Source organism: Peromyscus eremicus, chromosome 3, assembly GCF_949786415.1.
Source record: "Peromyscus eremicus chromosome 3, PerEre_H2_v1, whole genome shotgun sequence".
Classification (NCBI taxonomy): Eukaryota; Metazoa; Chordata; class Mammalia; order Rodentia; family Cricetidae; genus Peromyscus; species Peromyscus eremicus.
Window position 1 is genome coordinate 89,290,156 of NC_081418.1, and position 25,558 is coordinate 89,315,713.

The 25,558-nt window shown below is 36.6% G+C and overlaps 1 protein-coding gene across 4 annotated transcripts in view; it reads right to left on the minus strand.

The window, feature by feature from the left end:
* The window catches only part of Ctnna2 (catenin alpha 2), a 1,136,313-nt gene that overhangs the window by 24,994 nt on the left and 1,085,761 nt on the right, over positions 1-25,558 (minus strand). For all 4 annotated transcript variants that reach the window (XM_059258010.1, XM_059258006.1, XM_059258007.1 and 1 more), the window contains 3 exons: positions 25,376-25,557; positions 15,947-16,052; positions 11,476-11,610 (listed from right to left, as the gene is read on the minus strand). In XM_059258010.1, the coding sequence (XP_059113993.1) occupies positions 11,476-11,610; positions 15,947-16,052; positions 25,376-25,557 (423 nt within the window). The remainder of the gene's footprint in view (positions 1-11,475; positions 11,611-15,946; positions 16,053-25,375; position 25,558) is intronic.

A 25,558-nucleotide genomic window follows, 5' to 3' on the forward strand; every position in this document is an offset into this window, starting at 1 on the left:
TCACAACAGTAGCAAAATTACAGTTATGAAGTGCCAACAAAATAATTTATGGTTGTGGGTCACCACAACATGAGGAGCTATATTAAAGAGTCTCAGCGTCAGGAAGTTTGAGAACTACTGGTCTAGTGTAAAGGATGAAGAAGAAAACCATCTCTTCTCACAGAAAATGTGTTAGCAAGAAGTAAGATTCAAAATAATAACTTTGGCATTGCCAAAGTCTGTTTGCATATGCAGATTAAGTAAAATATCAAATGCATGAATCTTTGATTTTTAAATCAATGTAGTTCGATTTTTAATTCTACTGTCATTTACCAAATATATGTGTATTGCAATAATTACAATATAAAATTATGCAAAACTGGCAAGTTTGGGAGCATTTTGAAACATGGAAGTTACTAAATTCAAATTAATGATAGATTTAGCAACATCTCCCCCATCCTCAGCTTGAAAATAAATGTTGGAGACATTTAAAGAATGTCTTTATAGAATTCAAGATGAAACCAAAGAAAAAATTATCAAGTGTGTATGCAGAAGGGCCTTTTCTCACATCTGACAGTCTCTCTGAGTTATAGAAAGCAAGGGTACTCTACATGGATTTTCCTTGCTGTGTTACTGTATTTCCATTTTATATAATGTTTTTGCGTAAATTCAAATTCAGCGTACAATAGCATTTTTTCATGAGATCTTGAAACTAATGACCCTATGAAGTTTCACTTTCAGTTTTTACACATTGAATCATTGATTAGTTGGCTTATCTTAGCTATTTTTAATAATTTGTAATGTGCCATTGATTTTAAATAATAAGCATTGCCTGATTTTTCCTTTGTAGGGAATATACTAATCAATTATGGTTATTATTTTCAAAGCTGATGTGAAATCTTAGGAACTTGAGTCATCTCCCGTGTTTCAAAAATTTAAAGGTCATAAAGATTAGTGATGCAATTGCCCAATTTCCAATAAACATCTTTAGATTTTTGACTACCCAAAAAAGAAGTTATAATTCTACACCATTACACAAAAGAACACAAATTGAGTTAACTAGTTTATAAATATGAAAATAGAATATACTGATGTTGAACCATGATCCGTAAGTATTTCTTATGGTCTGCCTGTTGACAATTGGGAAATGGAAAACAACTTCAGGAACCCAATGCAAAACTAGGCTGCATCAAAAGGATGCGCAATAATACACTGTGCTGACATTTCAGGTGAAGTTGGTGTGACTGGTTGTGAAAATGCCTGTAGTGATGATATTAGTTAAAACAAGATAACTTGCTTTGATGGAGGATGCAACCCAAGGGTCTAGCCCCTTGACAATGTTCATACAATCTGTTTGACTTTAACTGATAATTTGCTGCATGTTTTTTCCATAATATTAAAACAAATGAGTGAGGAATCTCTTCAAGATAAGACATGAAAAGATTTTAAGATGTCAAGCAGAAGTTTCTATCATTACAGTTACTATGTTCATCTGATGAAGGACATATAGGATGGCTTTTAATTTCTTTTCATTAATGAATCCAATTTAATTTCTAATGTAGGAGATTGAAAAGAGACTGCTGGAATGATAGGAGTACTTTGAAAGAACGATCTACAGATCATTCTTATAAACTAATAAGCTAATTTAACATGAAAAAAACGTGACTAGGCCAGGGCCACACAACTTGATCATGGTGTTATTATCGAAGAAAAGTAACTCAAAAAGAGTAATCTCAATTATCAACCATAGGGGCATGTTTGAATCAGAAGTTTCTAGATAAAGGTGTAATTGTTTGGTTTGTTTTATGGTACTATCTTATGTATAGAAATAAGAGCATAAAAGAATAGATACATTTTTTTTAAAAATGACCCTGACTGGAACCTTTCCAAGATAGTCATACCCAGCTGCAAAATAGATTTGCCAAAGAAAATGGATGAATGAGGTCAAGACACAGGTCATATAAATTTGACAGAACATCTAACTCCAGTTCCAGTCAACTTCATTATCAGCAAAGCATCTGCATAGATGAAGGTATTCAGAGAAAAGTAATAAAATGAGATATAGTATTGATGATGAGAGGAAAGATTAACAGTCTGAATTAAGAAAGCTTGCCTTCTAGAAAATAGGATTAAGATGGAGGATTTGAAATGCATTTATTGCCTAAAAGGAAAGTGATTGTTCAAGATTAGGGTAAGATGATGTGTTCTGAAGTAGTTCAGGAAATCTGAAATAAGAAAACTCCATATTGCCCATCCAGAAGTCTTTCCTATTTATAAGATACATGGACCATAATGTGTCACATATTTCTCTTCTAAGGGCTGTGATCAAAGCCATATTTTGTAAATCATTTAAATCAGACTGGAGAAAGCATTTGACAAAAGCATCTATAGGGACAGAATGTAGACAGCAGTAAGTGAAGCACACTTTCATTTTCAGAATTCAGCGAACCAAGAGAACAGTAAAAGCACAGAGGTAGCCATCTGAAAGTGCCCTTCAATTCTAGCAGAGAATCCCAAACATCCCAATAAGCTGAGAAATTACATAGAGAATGAGATGGGATGGACAGTATAATAAAAAACGCAATAGACAAAAAAATATCCTCCTTGGTAATTATTTGCTAGTAGAGACTAAGAAGCTTGGAATGATTTGATTCAACTAATACTGTTCACTGTGTCTTCACATAGTAAATGTGTGAGAGAGAGTCAATGGAGGCTAAAGTCAAGGAATCAGAAGCTATCTGATGTAGATGAGAAATCAATGAATTCCTGATTGTCAGTTTGTCGCTGGAAATTTGTATTACCTATCTCAACATATGTTCTACGTGAAAGCCATCCTGTCTACAGGCTCCTATATTTCACTAACTGCAATCATATTGATCATTGGAACCTAAGAAATCTTCCCTCTGAAATGAAGCATCCTAGTAGAACTTTCTATTACAAATCACAAGAACTTGCACAAACACTGATCCACCTTAGGAAATACTCTTCTCAGAACTTTCCCAGATCTAGTACTGAAAGGAGCACATCCTATCAGCTTAACTGTGTTCTTGGACATTTTGAGTAATGGAAAATATACAGAAAAATCAACAATGGAATCCCCAAATTATCTTTAGTATACGGTTTAATATTGAGTCTGCTTGTTTTATCTATTTCATATGTCAACTTTTTGTATGTTATCTATTTCTTTCAGCCTAGAAGTTTTGCTGGGGGCAAATCAGAGAGAAATGAGGCAAAAACTACCATAGATTAGTAAAGAAAGTATCAATTAGTTATAAGCATAAAATTGTAAGTAACTGTTGCTAACACTGATGAATCTTATAATACAGGAAAACCATAAAGCCAGGACTGTATTGCTATGTACTTTATTCACTGAATGCTTTGACCTCTCAAAATTATTTGGTTTACGGTCAGGGAGCAAATACACACGAAACTGCTCTTATATATTTAAAATTGTTCAAAAGGTTTCCATAGCAATGTTTATCTAAGCATTATTTTAAGCCTTTTTTTGTGCTAGACACCAAAACCCAGGGCAAATGCTCTACTACCGAGCTAAATCCTCAAGCCCTATTTAAAAGTATTACTTTAAATATTTACAATAATGAAGACCTTGGAATAGGACTTCAAAAATCTATCACATGTGAAACAGTCCTGAAGATTAGAATATTCCTCACATTAACACTTTATAAGGTAGTGCTGTGTCCATAAGTTTGTATAGGGTTCACAGATATTGCAAGATACAGCCAATTATCTCCCCTCATTTAGCAAACGCCCATGTATACAGTTTCTAAGTTTTTATAAGGTATTATTGTTAATTGGCTGCCAAATAATTCTCAGAATATCAACTGAAAGCACTTGTTGATAACAGATTAAGGTGTTAATTATTTGCTTTCCTTTTAATTGGAGGCTCTCGTGATTTGAAAAATGTTAAAGACTCAAAGGAACACATGGTGAGGCTGAGAATTCTGGGAACAACACACTTTTTTTTTTGAAATTTGAAAGCCATTAACCCTTGCTAATATTATAAGTAATAAGGCCTTTGTAAAAATTGCTTTCAATTGTCAACTTGATAGAATCAAGAATCATCTGGGAGATAGACCTCTCGTCATGTCACTGGGGGACTTCCTTGATTTTGTTAATTGACATAGTAAGACCCATTTTAGTTACATATGGGACCATTCCTAGAGAAGGGCATCCAGCATGGCATAACTGGAAAAGTGAGCAGTACCATACATTCATCCTCTCTGCTTTCCTAGTATTGGATATATTGTGATCAGCTTATTTCAGCTCCCATTGCCTTGATTTTCCTAACATGATGGGCTGTATTCTTGAACTGTCATATAATAAATCCTTTTACCTCAAATTGCTTTTTTTCAAGGTATTTTAAAGCCAACAACAGAAAATGAAACTAATACAGTCCTCAAACTAAACTAAAAATAACTCTTCAGCCCTGTACAACTTTAGGCAATGCCACCAAATGAATCTGGTGAGATCAAATATACCTCAACCACGGACATGTTATTTGACTCATGTTCTGACTTCTCACACAGAGTTTCTTCTTTTCAAATGAGTACACTGAAACATAGTTCTTTTGTGTATTTAAAATAATTCAGTACTATCACTGCCACTGGATTCACTCTGTCAGTGAATAATTTCTTTCAAAAGGCAGTATGGTGGTTTGAATGAAAAATATCCCTAATAGGATTTGAATGCTTTGTCCACTGTTGGAAGCACTGTTTGAAGAATTTATGGAACCTTTAGAAGGGGGAACCTTTTTAGAATTAGTACATTACTGGTGGGAGCTTTGAGGGTTTGTCACCTCACCCCACTTCCTGTTCTTTCTTCCTACTTCCTGCCGCCATGCCTTCTTCAGCATTGTAGACTCTCTCCCTCATGTTGCTTGAGGTCATGCTACTTTATTACAGCAACAAAGAAGCGAATGAGAAGAAATAAAACTAGGCCTATTGGTTAGTTGAGAACCCCCATCACAGAGTATGTAACTGAAGAGCCTCTTCAAATAGTGGATCAGTGTCCCGTCATCCTTAGCAAAGGCTGCTTGAATTTAGACAGACAATATACCAGGTAACTGACACCCCAGATCCCTATCACACCCAAGACCTAAAGAGAATTTTTACTTTTCTACTAAAATTTTGATTCCCTAGTTCTTCAAAAATAAAAGTTTGAATAGGTTATATGCCATGTTTATACTCTTGAGACAATGATTTAATTACTGGAAAAACAATTAACAGTTATTTGTCCTACAGAATTTGTGAAAAACAAAAAAATCAATACCTTGAATGCACTGGTGTGAATATGAGTATAAAATGGAATGGAGTATCAGAATGTAGGTACACATTGAAGTTTTGCCATCCTAATAGATCAGAGGTGAGGCTTTAGGGAGAAAATCTACACTATGTAGCAACTCACCTTACCTGTAAAATGTGTACCAAGAACTGTTTCCATTTTGTAGTTGTTAAATATCTATTTGATTTTCTTACTGCTACACAGTACATGCTACCCAATACAGATTTATTTAGAATTTATGTTATTTTACTCTCTATAGATACAGACACTGAGGCTGTTTGTAGATCAAGGAAGGTAGGTCCTTTAATCCTGAATACTTAATGACCCACTGGCTAGAAGATCAGAATAAAGTTCTTCTGAATTGCTATGAATTCCTTAAATGCATATCCTTTTGTTCCAAAGCCATAGAGACACATGTTCTAACTCCATGTGGAGATAATTAGCAATTTAGATCCCCCATTACTGCTATGATTTGATCATTGGAGATAATCAAGAATCGACTATAGTTAACATCAGAAGATGTTTTAAAGTCTCCAAAAGAGAAGATGCTATGGTTGTTCCACAGACTATTTCATCCTGTTAAAAAATACTAGGACTTTTATATATATCAGGAGATATAGACTCGCTCAAATAAAATGTCAGCCTTACAAACTAGACAAATATACATATATATGTATGTATAAAACATTGCACATTTTCTTTTTTATAAATTGCTTTAGTTCAGATCATATATACCAGCCATTGAACTCTTGCACATTGAGGGAAGAAAAAGAAATATGAAGTATATGTGTTTTTTTCTGTGTATATATAGATATACATATATCATTATTTATGTGCTATTGTCAAGATGATTTTGAAAATTATTAGTTTACAGTATTTTATAGAATATTATTCATCGATCACCATGAATATTCATCTTCACCTTGTATCTGAATTTGCTAAACACATAAGATAAAATATGCACAATGAGAATGACTTTCAACTGGGCCAGTGAGATAGTTAGCTAGTAAACATGCTTGCCACACAGGTCTGATGAATTGAGTTCGATCCCCAGAACCCACTTAAAGGTTGAAGGAGGGAACTGACTCCACAAAATTGACCTCTGACCTCCATGCAATTGCTGCGGCACACACATATATTACCATCCCACAAACAATAATAAATAACTTGCAATTGTTTCCATACTCTTTATAGCTATAGATGAGTGTATCTCTCAGACCTCACCAAAGAAGTTTCTTTGTGCAGTGGACTGTGGTTAACACAATCTTACAACTGATAAAAGAGCAGAGGAAAAATATCAGTGGAGTGCTCAGCCGCAAATGAGACATGGATGTATCCACCTTCTCTCAAGACTCAGAGGCCATCTTAGAAGTGTAACTGTGTCTTATGGACATGGCCAGACCACTGTATTCATGAACTCAAGCTGCTGTGATTGCCTGTACACACCCTGAAACAAGATCAAGCCTGTCAACATTCCAGCATACAGGTGAAATCCCCTCAAAAGGCTCATGCCTAACTGAGTAGCTATTGATATGTAGTGGCTTCTGAGGGAGGGAGACTTTGTCTTCTTTAGGGGAGTACTGCTAGGCTAATTACACTCCAGTGAATGGCCCTGTACCCATGCATTGACATGCAGCACAAAGAGGGCTCAGTGGGTTACTAAGAAAAAAGAGAAACCGAAAGAAAGAGAAAGAGAGAAAGAAAAAAAAGAAAGAAGAAAGAAAAGAAGGAAGGAAAGGAGGAAGGAAAAAGAGAAAGAAAGAAAAAAGGAGAAATGGCTTTGTAGTTAAGAGCACTTGGGATAAAAGTTCCTAGCACCCACATGGTGGCTCACAACTATAACTCCAGTTCTAGTGAATCTGATACTGTCTTTTAACCTCCACAAGCACCAGGTAAGTAAGAAGTGTGCAGACAAAACATCCAGGCACTCACATGTATATATAAAACATATTTTTTTTAAAAAGAAGTTTGTTTCTTCAGCCCCCTCCCCCATGAGGAGGGGATGGGAGTGGGATGCAGGGAGGTAGGGGGCCAGAGAAGAGGAGGGACGGGAAACAGGGGTTGAAATGTAAAATGAAAAAAAATTAAATAAATAAAAAAAGGGGAAAAAGTTTGTTTCTTTTCTTTTTTTAAAGAGAACAAAAACTTAGGAAGGAGTAGGGAGGTCAAGTGTAGATCTGGAGATTTTAAGGGAAGGATTTGGTAAATACGATCAAAATACATTGTATAAAATTCTGACATAAATAATGCTACATTTTTAAAATTCAGGTAATCACTTTATTATGACATGGCCCACTTAATCAAATAAGCAGGGTTCACGTGGGCTCACAGAGACTGAAAAGACAAGCTCAGATACTGCGTGGGTCTACACTAGGTCCTCTTTGTATATGTTATGGCTGTTAGCTTGATGTTTTTGTGGGGCTCGTAACAGTGGAAGTGGGTGTATCTCTGAGTCTTTTGCCTGCTCTTGAGACTCTTTTCCTCCTATTGGGTTGCCTTGTCCAGCTTCCATAGGAGGGCTTTCACTTTGTATTATTCTGTCTTGTTTTGTACTGTTTGGCTGTCATATCTTAGAGGTCTGCTCTTTTCTGAAGAGGAAACAGAGAGGGAGTGGATCTGGGGCAGGTGGAGGTAGGAGGAACTAGGAAGAGTGGAGGGAGGGGAAACTCTGATTGGGATGTATTGTATGAGAGAATATTTTCAAATAAAAAAAGAAATAATCAAAATAAGAGTTACATTTTTTAAAAAACTTTGGCTCAGGGGATCTGATAGTTGGATCAGTTGATGAAATGACTCCTTTACCGGCATAAAGATCTAAGATCTATCTCCAGCACGACATGAAAAGCTCAGCATTGTGGCTTGTGCCTGTAACATAGCACTGGAGGACACGGAGACAAGAGAATCTCTGAAGCTCATTGGTGGGCCACCAGCCTAGCCAACCCAATGAGCTTCAGTTTCCCTGAAAGACACTTTCTCAAAAACTAAAGGTAGAGAGTGACTGAGGAAAGACAGCCAATGGTGGCCTCTCTCCACATGCATGTGCACACACGTGTACTATTACTCACTTGTACACCTGCACAACACTAACAGACACATATATCACTATACACACAGCCACTCTAAAAAGACAAAAACACACACATTGGCTCAAGTTTCCTCCCACAATGATACAATGCTGTCTTGTTTAACAGACTATTATACTAAACTAGTTTGGTACGCTGTGGTAAAATTTCTCCTTCCTTCCCCCCTTTTCTCCTTGCTTTAGGCTTCCTCTTCCCTTTTTTCTTTTATTCCCTTCCCCAAAATAGACTTAAAACTTCAAACAACACTAAATGAGACAATGCTAGCTCATACTCAAACTGGCTAATCTCTTAAATCCACGCCTTTCTTTTTTGCCCTAATATTTATATCATTCTGTTAATTTAAAAATTTGTGCATTATTTTATTTATAACTAAATGGAACTGATTGACTCACAAATGCATCTACTACCTTGAAATTTAATAAGAACTGCACCATTGGGCTGTTTAGAATTGCAGAAGCCAACCTAGAAAATAGATTACCAGCAGACAATGAGTGCTTTCAGACAGTAGATATGATGATGAGTCTCCAGAGACGTCCATCTTGGACTGCTTCATTTCTGTCACTTCTGTCATGACTCAGAAAGAGGTTTTTACGCCCATTCTCTACCATAATTGGTTGAGTTTTCCTTTTCCACCATTTCAAGTCAAAAGCAGACACAATAAAACAAGCCAGTTCCACCTCATCCACATAGAATCACATAAAACATCAATATGCTGATATGGCACATACATGTGTGTTTTATTTTAATGTGCACCATGACAGCATAACACATGGCTTGTCTTTTCAAATTCATTTTTTTCTTGGCAACTGTAGATAATCTATCCAAATCTCTGTTCATTTGACAGAGATGTTGACTTCCTGGTAGTTTTCATATATTCCAAAGAAGAAGCCATATTGATGAACTCCAGGGATATGGGAAGATAAGCAGGAGGATTCAAATATCTCCTTTTTTATTATACGTGAAACAATGACCTCTCCTGAAAAATGTAGCAATTTTGTCCCAATGGAGAACAATATACTTGTGGCACACAATACTGGTGCATCTTTCTTGGCAAAATAATTGAAAATTTGTGTATATGGGGTCTCATATCCTTGACTTTCTGAACTTTGAAGGCAGTCATTTGTGGCTATTTTGCACAAAATGTTTATTGGTTTTTTTTTTTAACTTTTCTTCATTTTGGCTATCAGTGAAAAAGGATGAAGACTCATATGAAAGCAGAAGTGAGAAAGACAGCCAGCTTACAGATGCAGATATGGCACCACACAGCAGTCAAGCTTGAAAACAAAAGCCATGAGGTGGCCCCAAGAAGGACCACAACTGAGCAGTATGACAGCCAATGTTCATAATGCACTTGACTCTGAATTATCATAGAGTTATATAACATTCCTCTATAAGAAGCCTTCTCCCATGCAAGGATTTATGAACTTAGTAAGACTCAAGGAAGGAAACAGGCTTCTTGATGGTGTTCTCAATCTCAAACACCTCTCAAATGCCAACAGTGCCAGTGAGTCAAAGCCATGATGGTTTGAACTAAATCTACATGACCAAAGGACAATGGAAATGAAGCTCTGGAGGCAGTGACAGACAATGGGTACTGAGAAGTTGATGGACAGCAGCTCTGCCAGGGAAAATATTTGCCCAGATGAGAGTAATGGAGTCTGAGATCCACAAGGATACACTGAGCATCCATGTCAATCATTAAGATTTGAAAAGTAACAAATGGAAGCACATGAGGCAAGCTGAACAAAAAGCACTCGGTTTCACAGGTGCGATGAACAAATGGATACAAAAGCAGAGTGGTATGGAAAACTGTACCATCAAGGCCGAAGATCAAAAAGGAAGCAAGGGAGATGCAATGTTTTGATCACTTCTTGGCAAGAGAGAATTGATCATCACCAGATAGACAGAAGGACACAGTGCAAGACAGATAGCTCTTGGTTGTGGAAGAATGTTGAAGCAGGATCATTTTGGAAATGCAAAGAGGTGACTGTGCTTTGGGAAGAGGCACAAAATAGCCAACTGACTGAGCTCTAAGGTACAACTGTGTGGAATGGACTTTCTAGATGGGACCTCCATGCCAGCCAGACCAGCTCTTTCCCCAGCTATGTTTTCAGCAAGGCAAGCCACACAGCAACAGAAACACTTGCCTCAAGGATGGTTTAATACTTATCCACAGAGATTTATCAAACTGTAGTGTTGACTTTCCAAGACAACAGAAATGATTTCAAAAGGAACTGAATATTTGCTCACACATTTATCATGTTGATATGGTTTTGTTCCTGCTCAATCTGCAGGTACAGTGGCTGCATCATGGCTAGCTGGGAAAAGAACTAAAAGTGGCATGGCCACACTTTGGAACATGGAAATCATTATAATAAATGGCACTCTGTGTTGAGAGAAAGGGGATGAGGGAGAAGAAGCCATGGTGAAGAGCCTCAACACAAACATTTGGAAATCTTGCCAAGAAACCTTGATTCTTCTAAAAATTCCTTGAACTTTTGGTGTCTATTCTTTGATGAAAATGGTTTAGATAAAATATTTTTATGAAAAGAGAAATATTAGGGTGATCTATCAAAGAATATATAACAGAGTGTTTGAGAACTATGTAGGGTTTTGGCAACAGCACATCAATATGTATTAAATTCAAACAACTGACTGTCAAGGGTTACTGATAACCTAGTATGCATTGGAACCTGATAAATGTCTCATCGTCTCTAACATGTGAACATAGTCCACATTTAGAGAAGCTGGCTCCTGAACAGAGAATGAAAATTACCAGCACTAACAAAGGGGAAGCCGACTCACAATGAGTAAATATGCAAAAGCCCCCAATAATTAGAATAGTCACAGCTTGGCAATGAGTTTCCAGACTATGAAATTAGTTTTCTTGTGAAGAATGGAGATTTTACAAGGCTAGTATAAACATGGGGTAATTGGAAAATCAAATTGCTCTTTGTGAGCTATTGTAAAGTCTGGAATAATGGTGATAACATTTTTTTTAAGCTGTGAATCACTGTCATTTGGTGTTTTTAGCAGTACTGTTGCCAAGAATGCTTGCCTTGGAAGTACAGCAGTGGGAACTTTTCATTGTGAAGCCCAAATCCCAGCTTACCCCTGACACAATGAGCTCTCCTCCCAGATTCTGAACTTCTGCCTTCACTTTGCTGCAGATGTTAAGCTGATGGCAATACAAGGCAATCCGTTGAAGGTAGGCTAATAAATCTTGCTTACATGCTGAATCAGGACACTATAAAAGAAAAAAGTGGTATCAATTAGTGAGCGCTCTTCAGTTTCTAACATTTACCATTTAAAAGGCTTTGGTGTCACATACTAATTACATTCATTTAACTCTGCTTTTTCATGATGCACTGGAGAAATGCCACAGTCAATGGTTTTGATTGGTTAGCTCCACTTTGATAAGATTTTACCCATGAACTCTCAGCTTCTATGATTGCTTGCATAAGAACTGCATAATACCACATGAATCAACATTCCAGCATGGGTTGAAGATGGGCTCACAAGGTCCTACTCCTAGTTGAAGAACTACAGAAAGTCCAGAGCTGCAGAGAGAAAGAGAGTCAGGTATCTTGAGTGACAAGACCCCTGGTAGTCACCCATGCTGCGAATGTCAGTCTATACCCATGTGTATATGGCCAACACTAATTGGAGCTGGTATGTTTCATATATATGAACACACATATGCAATAACAATAAACGATGAGAAATAACTAAATGAAGAAGATGTGAATTTGAGAAGAGTTCAGAGACACATGGAATAATGTGGAAAGTTGGAGGAAAGGGGTATATCAGTCAAAATGCATTAGATTTAAGTATGAAAAAAAAATACTCTTTTAAAATGGAAAAGTGAGGGGAACTAGTAAAGATGATTTATGAAGTTGTATTGAGATATCTGCATTACTTGGAACTATTTTGTTAGCTATCTTCTGAACTCGCTATTCTACAGCTTTTTGTTTGTTGTTTATTTTTAGTTTTCTTCCACTTTCTCCACATGAACACAAATATAAGGTAATGGATGCCAGAAATTCAGCACTTTTGTGACAATTTATTTCAAAGCACGGTGGGGGTGGAGGCAAATTCAATTCATAGTTAGACAGACTATTTATTTCTTTTTATTTTCTAGGGAGTGCTCCAATAAGTCTATGTATTTTTCCTAATTATTAAAAATTTTAACAACATACTAAGCTCTTCAAACAAGAGAAGTCTCAAATGGACTGATAACTCTAACAAGAGGTTCTGATAGGCTGTATTTGAAACTAGGTGAAATTAACACTCAAGTATAGCAACAGAGTCCTTCAGCCAGAGTCAGTTCTTTTGGAAGATTAACTTGCATCGTAATTTAAGTGGCTAGATACTCATCAAGTTCACACAGAGCTCAGCTACCCATTTCTGTAGACATTTCCAATATCTTTCTAAAATGTTTCTGAGCCTCCTAAGCCAATGGCTACTGAGTAAATGAAATATATATTTTTTTGCTATCAAATGTTCAGCTTGAGATGCTTCCAGGTCATTCTTCTGGTTAAATTGGGTATTTGTAAAGGTATTTGTAAATATATATACATTTGGTATTTGTAAATATTATGTATGTTTATATTTAATAAGCAGTTATTAATTATATATGAAATATTGTATATATTTGTATCTACATATGTATATATGCATAATGTAATAAATGAGCTTTACTTGAAGCATTATACTTAATATAAGAGTATGGGGCTATGAAGTAACCCAGTGGTAGTGCATTCAGCTAGCAGGCACAAGGTTCAATTCTCAGGACTTGTCATAAATCAACACAGTGTAAAAGTAAGGGAGAAAGACTGACTTGAGTTTTCTATAAGCTTCAGGAAGGGAATTTTTTCAACACCATCGAGCAGTTTCTATGACATAAGCACTTATTCAGTTAAAAATAAATAAAAGCATTTCTTTTATACATAACACCTACTATTGTGATATTTTTTCCCTAAATGCATTTGTCAAGCAAGCAACCCACTGAGACTGTTTTTAGTTTTCTACAAGTACTTAATACTGTAATATTTATCCTCCTCCCGAGACCCATATACTGGAAGGAATTAACTTTAAAATGATATCTCCCCAGAGGGCTGACAAAGCTTTCAGTACAAATACCTTACAGCAAATTAAACCAAGAGTTCTATCTCAATGGAACAGTAATTAAAAATGCACTGGTCCGTAAAGCATTTATATTGCATGCATATCTCGAATCTTCATAAAAAATATTTTCAGGCAAAGTGAAAGCAACCAATCCAGTCTTTGGTATATTCTGCTCATTATTTAAACTTAACCAGTGAAAACATAACTGGTTTATGTTTTATGACCTTTTTAAAGGTCATGACACAGCAATGAAAATTCAAAATACCTTCTATACCTAAAAAGCAACCCAGAAGAAACACCTCTCTTAAATAAAATATTAACAAAATTTCTAGATGTTTCATAGATAATGACTGTAAACATATCAGAAAGTTATGGGATTACTCTGTGTTTACTACAAAAATCATTGTTAATAGCATTCAAATGCTCTATCTCCTAAATCTAGAAATAAATTAAGGACCCTTTCTCTGTCTCTCTCTGTCTGTTTCTCTTTGTCTCTGTCTGTCTGCCTGTTTGTCTCTATCTCTGTCTCTCTCTCTGTCTCTCTGTCTCTGTCTCTCTCCCGTGTGTGTGCATGCACATGCGCACAAGTGTACACATGTGTATGTAAGAGTGTGTGTGTATTCATATTATATTTGTTATCTATCAAAATTGTTTTGGAGAAATGCCTCATACTACACTGTCAACAATTAAGATCCTAAACTATGAAAATAATAACAGAAATCAAAACTGAGACTATAAAACTTTACCCACCTAAATGTACTGAGAAATACTTTCAAATATGAATACTGAGTATGTAATGGAAAAGCCACTCAAATTGCACTCAATTCTTACTCCCAGATAAACAAAATCCTTTATGAGAAGTTTTACAGAGTTACTCAAACATTTCTTATGGCTCCACACATCCCAATACCCATCAACATTTTCAGACTAAGCTTTCTTTCTGGTTGGTGACTATCTGTGCTACTTGTATCCAGGTGGGTCCTCTGTCTTCTTTTTTTCTTGTGTGGGCTCTCTAGAATATTTATGAAACTTTCCAAAAGAAGTTCAACTTAACACTCGGAAGACTGACATTTGATGTAACCCTAACTTTAGCCACAGCAATGGTTTGGTTTTCAACTGCTACAAATGATAATGATGTTTACTAGAGTAACAAAGAAAATAATCTGAAGTTACAATAATAATGATATTTCCAAACAATTATGTTTCTCAGAAACATCCCATTATGCTACCCATCATGTGTATCTGCAGTAAAAATGGGAATTTTTTTAGTTCTTATCGTATATTCTATATTAGTTGTTCAATCTTTTGGTGGGAGTGATTAGCCTTTACAAGGTCAGTATATTTATTTGGTATTTTGATATTAAGGCTGGCATGCTGGAAGAAAGTAAGTAGAAGAAAAAAATGAAGGAAGAAATCTATATCTGGGAACTGCAACTCAAAAATCAGGAGACTAGAAGAAACCAACCCTCTGTCTTTCAAGATATTCAAAGGGTACCACCTTCTGAAACACATTCATGTTCATTGTGGAGTTTCCATGTAATGAGAGTATGTGTCATTTTTATTTCAGAATCTTATTTTGTATTTTAAAGTATATTCACTTTGAAGTAGTTCAGATTGTAGTCTCTTTCTCACTTGCAGCAGATAATCAGTTATCTGGAAATGTCTACTGCCTAATGTACCCTTACAAGAAATGTTCCAGCAGCAAGAAACAGAGATGGATTCTGAAGTTCTAGTTCAAGCCAGCCTGAATGAAAATTGCTGAAATATAATCAAATATTCTAAGTGAGACAGAGACAGCTTCAACTAAGTATCTGTGAAGACACAGATGTGGCTTTGAGGATTTCATTTCTCTGAGATTTATTTAAATATGGTTAAAAATGTAGCTGAAATCTAGATTGTCCTTGGTTACAAGAAGTAGCCCATTTTATAGAAGAACATAAGTTATTATGAATTACAGAGTATTCTCGTGAGGTCAGTGTTAAGTAATGGGAGCCATGCTTTCTTACTACCACATGGTTAGCTTTTTGTCATTTTGACACAAACTGAAGTCATTTGAGAAGACATAACATCCACTGAGGAAATATCTCCACTGGACTGGCCTGTAGGCAAGCCTGTCTAGCATTTTTCCTGATGAATGGTTTGTGTGGGAGGACACAGCCCACTGGGCAATGCAATCTCTGGGCTGGTGGTCCTGGGGTATCTATTGTACCCACTCATTGTGCTATATAATTGGTTTTCTGAATGGGGAAGTCTGGTTTAACCCGCTACTCCTTAAGCATTAGGTGCATCTGCTGAGTTAAAGGTACCTCTGCCATGATCTCAGCCTCAGCAGAGGCCAGTTTGGAAAATATTAAAAATTATCTCCAAATGCATTTTGAAAAGGCATTTCATAGGGTGCATAAAACTGATCCCAGAATGCTAGTACTAATTATTTCCCACTCTTCCTTTTGTATTACCTGATCAGCAACAGCACGGGCTAATTTGTCCATTCGAGAGCCTGCTTCTGCAATCTTCTTGGCAGCATTAATGACATCAGATGTATTTTTCAATGGGCCTTTGCCTCTGAAAAAATTGTACAACATAATTAGAATTTAACTCAGTAACTGGAACACACAAACCTACCACATTCTTGGTCCAAGATGCTGGTGTTGTATTTAATGTTGCCTGGTCCTATTATTGAAGTTTTCAACGTTGCCTTGACTCACCTCAACCTTCAGGTTGATAGCCCACCATATTTCCTTGTGTGTATTGGGGGGAGTCTCTTAATTTCATATACATATTAACATTTATTCTTCTACTATTTTTTAACATTACTTGGTTAAGATGATCATTGTAAGAGAAAGGGACTTGAGTACTTAATGGTTTTCATGTTCTGGATGCTATCATACACAACACCTTACTGTGTGTTTATGAAGCACTTGGTTACATCACATTCACAGCCAGGAAGCAAGGAATGATAGTTGCATGCAGGGGTTCAGCACACTTTTTGCCAGAATCCTGTGCCCAGAGGATGGGCCTTCATGAAATTAAGGAGGCTCTTCCCACATCAATTAACAAAATCAAGATAACCCTTCACAGACATCTCCAGAGGCAAACTTTAATCGAGATTTCTCTTTATAGATATGCCCAGGGACATGTTTCCTACGTGATTCCAGATTCTATCAAGTTGTCAGTTAACAACAACCATCACACTCATCCACATAGGTTGCAAGTAGTGAAATCTAAAATAGAAATACAGTTTAAACCAGCTAAGTGCAGATGTATATCCATTCATACTGTGCCCAGCACCTTCACATTATTTAACTCAAGTCCAGATGGCACCTTGAGAAGTACTTGCTTCTTAACATAATGTAGAATCATTTGGCTAGAATTTCAGAAATTTCAAAGTTCCCAATATCATGTGCTTTTTGTTTCTGGTACTGGCATGTGAACATTACATTAAACACTATGATTGTAAATGCCCTTCTGCTTGCAGAACCCCAACATTTTCACATATGGTTTTCAATTAGGTAGGCAATTAAACATTATATTACTCAATCAACTTGCCTGTTTATTTTTAAATGCTGATTTAAAAGGAAGGGAAATGTTGCTGCACCATGGACCTTTAAATAAATATAGTATATAAATGTCTACTTCCTTGGGAGATAAATAAAGAATATATTGAACATGTTTATCCTTAGTTTTTAGCAGATTATATTTTCTATTATCCTTCTTCATGTATATCTAAACTCCAGTGCATTTTTAAGACACCAAAATTGCTTTCCTGTGTTATAAATGTGATGAGACCCACAGGAAAGCCACTTAGAAGCAATTTATTTAGACAACATATGGTTCTAAGAAGAGGGAAATGACCACAGTTGTTATGTAGTATTACAAAATGAGAGACTTAATATGGTTTCCATCAGAAAAACTTTAAGGAAGTATGTGATGTTTTGGTTAACCCCAATTCTCATTTTGGAATTTGTTTTTCTGTATTAATATCTGGAAATAAAATAGAAGTTCACGCTACTGTTGAGGCATACATACAGGAGATTCTAAGCTTAGGTATTTCAGTTAAATGTAGTCAAGTTGAGTCTTCCAGAGAATACATTCACTGACTTTTCACTAGCCATTAAGATTTTTCAAGTGCAAAGGAGATGAGATTCCACATGTGAATTCTGTATAAGGTGGATGAGGTAAAGATTCTGTGACAGTCCTGCTCTTGTTCCCTGAAAGTGTTTTTAATTATCATCTCTAAGTAGCTTCCTTCCTATTGTTGTATTTTTTTCCGTTATTATTTAAAGGAAAGCTTAAGTAAAGAAAGTGCCATTACATAAAAATGTTAACATGCTATGTATTTCTCTTTAACTTTCAGACCATAGAAAATCTCTTGTGAAATTTTACTCTGACATGATACCTGTTAGCCTTTGCCTTTATCTAAATGGAGCTGTTAACAGCTTAGGGGTTTATTTCTCATTGTTAAGGAAATGTGTGTCTGTCTACTTCAAGAATTTTGAAAATGGAGCATGCCTTAACTCTAGTTCCAAGGGTTCTTATGCCCTCTTCTGGCCTAGGTGGGCACTTGCATGTGTGTGGTTCATATAAACTCACACAGACATGCATATCATAAACACAAATACATAATATATACATACACACATACATACATATATACATGTATACATATTCATATATGTACATAATTACAAAGGGTTTTAGAAAATGTCTCCCCATAAACTTTAAATGATAATTTTAAAAAACTGATTAAATTGTTCTAAGTGAGTACCTTTAGAGACACTATATTTGCTTGAGGCTCAGATGTTCATCTTGTGGCCAAAGTGAAAGCACAGTATGATTATTTTTCAATCCACAAGTGACTAGAGTTCACACACTCATTGCCACCACAATAATAAATGAATGTTTCAGACTCCAGTGTCAACACTAGAGGTTCAGTTTGAACTCCTGTAGTCAGAATCTGTGTTAGAGGGTCAGGAGGGGTCATAAAACTGAACAAATAAATAATTGATGATAACATACACTCATTTCTGAGTGGAGCAGTGACACTCGTGGAGGAAGCCTAAGAGACACTCCCAAACAATACCTGTTCTCAAAGAGAAACAGGCTGGAAACCCAAGAATACTGAATCACAAGAAAACACAGTAACATTTATGAAATAGAATTGAGAAAGCAACTCAGGATTGGCATAGCTCAGGTGTTAGTGTCTATCCAGTATGAATAAGGCTCTGGATTCAACCCTCTGACCTAAAGGAAATTATTTAAAAACTCCACTAAGCCGGGCGGTGGTGGCGCACGCCTTTAATCCCAGCACTTGGGAGGCAGAGGCAGGCGGATCTTTGTGAGTTCGAGGCCAGCCTGGGCTACCAAGTGAGTTCCAGGAAAGGTGCAAAGCTACACCACTAAATAGGTACCAAAAATAATAGAGGAGTAAACATAATTAAAGGGGCATTGAATTTATATGTTCAGTGCTGTATAAAACATAGCTGGAAGAAACTCAGATGGCACATGAAATGCCATCCCACAAACATAGATTAGATGACTTAGAGATCTATGGATACACAACAATCTATATTAAAAGCCCAGTAGTATATTTTGCCCAAACAAAATGAAATGTCCTAAATTCACCAGGAATCTCAAGTAGACAAAGCAATCTGGAAGAAGAAAAAAAAAAAAAGCTTAAATCTTCATAGTTTCTGATTTTGGAAAACCTGTCACAAATGTCCAGTAGACAAAAGAGCATAGTCTTGACTCGAAGGCAGAAATATAGACAAATGGAGCAGGATCAAGTTCAGAAATAGGACCTCACACACATGAACATATGGTTTTTCATGAGGTTGTAAAACCACTTAATGAAGCAAAGAGTATTTTCAATAAATGGTGCCGGGGAAACTGTATATCCATGAGCAAAACGTTCACTTCAAAACTGATCAGTTTGAAACAAAGCTGAATTATAAAAGCAAAAGGAAAACAATGTGTGTGAGCACTCATGGCATTTGGTCTGGCAGACATTTCTTGGATATAATAACAAAAATACAAGCAACTGAAGAAAAAAATAAATACGACATTAAGTTTAAAACGTTATCATCAAAGTATATTTCTGATGGATATTGAAACTAAAACTCACAAAATCAGGAAAATATCTGTGAATCTTATTATCTAATAGGGAATAGATATTCAGAATATATAAAAGACTGACCACAACAGAAATATTCAATTAAAAGGGGTAAGAGATTTGAATAGATATCTCTTCAAAGAAGCCATATAACGACTAATAAGCACAGAAAAAAACAACATACAATGACACTGGTCACTAGGGAAATAAAAATCAAAACTACAAAGGTATTCCACTTTATACCCATTAGGAGAACTCCTACTGAGAAAACAGAAAATACCTATGTTTGATATAAAGGAGTTAGAACACTTGGCGATTACTGGTAAGAATGTAAAATGATTCAGGGACCTCAGAAAGTGATTTGATGATTCCTCAAACTTTTTTAAATACCATAGGATCTCCCAATTCCTCTGTAAGCAGGGACTCAAAGAGATATATCTTCTCCTCAACAGCACATTTTCACAATACCCAAAGGAAGAAGGACCATTAACAGATGAGTGGAGAAACCAAATGTGGTATATCCATTTTAGTGGGATATTATTCAGCCTTAAAAAGGAAAGACAATTTTGTGCTGTGACAGCATGGATGGACTCTGAAAACATTATTGCTTCAAAAGAAGCTAGTTGCAAAATGATGGATATTAACTATGCCTCTTGTGTGATACCTAGAGTGGTCAATGACACAGAGACAGAAAGCTGATTATTCAGGTGGTTTGCAGGGGATGTGGGAAGCAGATAATGGGAAGTTAGCAGGCAACTGGATACATGTTTAAGGAAGATGTATAGACCAATGACAGTGATGGATACAAACCAGTGTACTTAATGTGGCAAAATTGTCTACTTAAACAATTACTGTCATAGTAAACTTTATGATGCATATAACAATCAAAAACAATTTAAACAGCCATATTTGGCTAATGGCTACTGTATCAGACAATACAAGACTAAATGAATTATAGCCATCTGCAGAGCATTGAATCAAGAAATAAGTAACCAGAAAAGAAAACAGAAAAAAAAAAAAAAAACTAGTTTAGGAAATTGACAAGACTTCCAAGTTAGTCTTACCATCACTGGAAGATAAATGCAACAGAGATGCTCTCCTAATGTTTATAGCACCCTATCTCAAAATGAGGACATAACCCCTGATGTTTCTGTACCTTGGAGTCAAGTCTATAGTGGGGAAGTTTTAAAGGGTGTTTTATGGAACCTTGTGTCCCTAATGGCAGGAGTCATTCTATTGTCTCACCTAGAGCATGTTATTAGTGTTCTTATAGAGTCTATTACTTCTCTACTATACAGAATCTTGCAACATCTTTCATTTAAGTACAGTTGGTTTTTAAATAAAGACCAATATTTGGAGTCTTTCCCAAGAAGTGGTCACTCTACAAAGAGAGTCAAGCTGGGCAAACTATTACTTCAGTGCTGTGAGCTCCCATTTGCCAACTAATTTGTATTTATTTTACAAAAAGCCTGTGAGTCTTAATGGGCAATAGCAGTGTGACAGTACATTGTGAGCAAAGTATTCAGTACTCAGAATTCTAATTCAGAATTAATCCAAGTTTAAAGGGTTTATTTTCTCTAGCCGTCTCAACACATCTAGTTTGCTAATATTAAATGTAACTCTCTACATAAGTAAGGAAATACAATGAGGGTATTTGCAAATATGTAGATTCATAAAGCCTCTCTGGAACCACCGTTTCAAAAGAAATGTGTTCTAAGAAATTTTCCCAGGACCAGCAAGATGGTTTAGTGGATAAAAGTGTCTGAATCCCAAGCCAGATGACCCGAATTCAAGCCCTGGCACAAACAGTGGAAAGGACAAACTGACACCCTAAACATATCCTTTCATGTCCACCAATAGAGCATGCATGGGCCTACACACACACACACTCACACACACACACACACACACACGGTTGCCACAGCAGGTGAAGCAGAATGAGTAGGCGTAGAGAAACGATTTATTGAATCTAATAAATCTTAAGAAATCATGACGAACCTGAGAATCATGAGTTCAACTATTGTAGGTGTATTGTTTAGGTGATGCAATTGAAGGACAGACCATAAATAGATGGCCAAAAGTTTAAAAAAACATGCAAGCATTGAATGGCAAATTCAAAGAGGATGGTCGAGTGAAAAGAGGGCAAGTTTTAGTGCAAGCAAGTTGGATAGTTGTTTCTATTGATCAGTTGCAGTATGAAAAGAGAAGAGAAAGGATTGATATTGAAATGCCAGCTAGAATCACCAAGCTGAGGGAGTGAGCTCCTGAGCTAAAGCAGAACTGAGTTTGGATGTATTGTATGAATTTTTAGTTCATTGTTCAGTGTTTTACAATTGATTATGTCCAAATGATGTCCACCCCATCCCCAGTTTCCTCCCTACTCAGTTTCCTTTTCTTTTTTTTTTTTTGGGGGGGGGGGTTGTTGAGACAGGGTTTCTCTGTATAATTTTGGTGCCTGTCCTGGATCTTGCTTTGTAGACCAGGCCTGCCTCGAACTCACAGAGATCTGCCTGACTCTTCTTCCCGAGTGCTGGGATTGAAGGTGTGTATCACCACTGCCCAGCTGCAGTTTCCTTTTCTATGCTGATGTTGACATGACCACTTTGACCCTCATTATTCAGTTAAGGCTGAACTAAGGCTGTCTGCATTCATCTTGGTTTGGCAACACAAGACTGGTACATAGAAATTTCTCAGAGTGATACAAGAAGCATGACATTGCTGTGTGAGGGATGGTGCTTCAACTTTTACCCATAAGATTAAAGTAAAGAGTCAGTGGGAAGAAAGGGATGTGAGACCTAATGGGTTCCCTCTCCTCCATGAAGAAGATAGTACATGAATAACAAGGCAGCGCTTCTTCCATTTTAATAACAGAGAAGACTCATAGAGATGAGGGAATGCAATTAATAAATTAGCCAGTGACATGAATAATACAACACGATAATAAATGAATGGTGACTGTGAGACCTACATGCCCTTTAAATACATGGTAGAGGAGTCAAGCTTTGGTTTCTAATCAACTCTACACAAACTTTAAATAATAGCAAATGGTTCTTAGAAGTATTTAGCTGTATAAAGCTACAATTACTCCTTCTGGAAGTGGAAAATGCAACTTCAGTAATAATAATAAACAAGGTTGAATGTAGTAAACTTAGGTGAGAGGTCACAGAGAAAGACAAAGTCAAGTGCTGCTTTATTCAGGATGAGAATACACAGATGGCAATGAGAGCAAGCCTCAGCCTCCTGGGCTACATTGTCAGTTCATACCATCATATTATTCTGTTTTCACTAGTTCTACACACACACACAAACTAACAAACACATGTATGCATGCATGCACACACGCGTTTGTGTGTGTGTGTGTGTGTGTGTGTGTGTGTGTGTGTGTGTAGAAGAGAGAGAGAGAGAGAGAGAGAGAGAGAGAGAGAGAGAGAGAGAGAGAGAGAGAGTTCATCAGGCATTAGGAAAAAATGATAACTAGTAGCAGGCTGGACACTTCATTATTCAGATCAGCACAAAAAATTATTATATGAATTCTGTAGGAAATTGAACCAGCTTTCTTTTCACTTTTAAAATGATGCTTTGACTAATAAAGAGTCTATGTGATTCAACATCATTGAACAAGACCCCTCAAATATATTTATCTTCCTTGACCACAGTTATATATAATGCAAATTACAAAATGTTCTCCTGATCTAAACTAGCAACGTGACTGGATTCATTATTCACTTCAAACTAATGAGATTATTTGTTCCACTGATGTTATTAATGGGTTGCATAATATCCATCAGATAAAATACTAATAAAATGTTGAAAGCAAGCAAATGAAGTCATCGTGGGCCTCAGGAAGCAATGGCTGAGGCTGCCACCACCGTCTGATTTGTAGGCAATCCAGACTTAAATAATGGCTCGGACTTTCCCCCCTGATATTATTTTGTGTGTGAGAAATACATTTGTGAAGCTAAAGGAGACTAACTAAATGTACAAACTTGAACTTTGAATGAATATGATGACATTTAAAGCTCTCGAAGGTCACACTCCTAACACTGAAATCATTTTGCTAGAATCAAAAACAATTTTGAAAGATTTGGAAAAGGAGCCAAATAATGTTGTTAGTACATATTTGCCAGAGGTAAAGGGTAAAGGGGATGATATAGCCATGTTCTGCATTTTATTAAAACCTCAAATCAATTCTTGCCTTTCCTTATTAGAAGCAGTCAACAATTATTAAGAATGTTCTCACCCATTAGGAGATATCCTGACATCCCTATGTCTTGCTTGATTTTATCATACCATGTTCAAGCTAAAGCTTCTCTACATATGTTTAAAAATACACTAAAATGAGTCATCTATTAATTTTCTTTTGAAAAATATGTGTGTGCATATGTGTATGTATATATGCATAGGATGTGCCACAATACTAGCTTATGATGTAGCATTAATTTTGGTTCACATTCTACCCTAATAAGGGTACAGAATTCTGACAGGAGAATTAAAAAACAGAAACTAAATCTGGGACTATGAAGATGGATCAATAGATAAAACACTTGTACAAAGTTGAATACAGGGCTTCAGATCACCAAGAAGCCAACCATGTAATGCCAGATATAGAAGGGCGCATCTGGTGTCCCAGCCTAATATAACTGTGGCAAGAAGGAAGCAGAAACCGGTGAATCCCTCCAGTCTCATAGACTATCCAATGAGGAACACACAGCAGGAAAGAACAAGAAAGAGGGTGGAAAGTGAGGTTCAGTACCTGAGGATGGACTTTGACTTCCACACACATGCCATGGCACATGTTCCTGTAGTTGTGGAATACGTGCACCATGAAAACACACACACACACACACACACACACACACACACACACACACACACACACCAATTAGATACAGACTATGAAAGAGTTTGTCAGATGCTTTCAATGTGTTTGGCATGATAGTTCCTATTTGCATCATGCTTTTGGAGTAAATCTTCTCCTGAGAAGCTTGTGAATGTTATTCTACCCTTTTGCAAAGAGAGTTAAGAACTTGCTCCATACCACTTCATCTTCTCCTTCAGAATCGAGGGACCTTTGCCTGTGATTTTTTTTTCTGCATCTGATTGCTCTTTATGTAGCAATCAGAGGGGCAGAGAGAGTTGTGACAAGCCTCTTAGGAAGATACCAAAGGCAATGGCAGAAGCACCCATGACTTAAGGTGAAACCAAGGCTCCTGACAGAATGGTGGCTGCTTCCTGACCTATGAGAAAGGCTGCTCAGAGGAAAAAAAGAAACAATGTTTGCACAATCTTTAAATTCCCTGTAAGAATTTTGTCATCTTTTGCTGTTGGACATAACTCCTGGTACCTTAGGGTGAAATGTGAGACAAAATAAATGTTAAATCATGTGCTGTTAGAACGTATGAAACAAATACATGTACATATAAATATGCACATATTTTCCTAACAGGAAATTAACAAAACATTCACTTTATCTTCAAAATAGTACTTAAACGTATTTAAAATCAGTACAGAACACAGATGAGTTACCTAACCCTTGGGGTTTTTTGTTATGATTGCCTTATGATAGATCCCTAAAACAATAATAATTACAGAAAAAATGAATCTGCTCTCCCCCACCAAAAAGGAGAACATTTTGACTTGTAAGTGTAAATGACTAAGAGCTCCACGTTTCTTTGATAGAGCACTTTAGCATTTCAACAGGTTTTCCTGTGAATAGCCCATGCTACACATGTGGGTTTAGCAAGAATCCAGCCGTCTCCCTATCTCTGGGCCTCACCTTGTGAAGTCTGTCATCTCCATCATGATCATACACATCTGCTTGGCCAGCACAATGATGTCATTGCCGCTGTCATCCCACTTGGCCACTTCAGCATCCAGCTTGCTTTTTTCCTGATGGAAAATCTCCACCTGCTCAGCTATTTTCGCTTTCTCCTCCTGTGGTAATTGTGCCATGATGGCC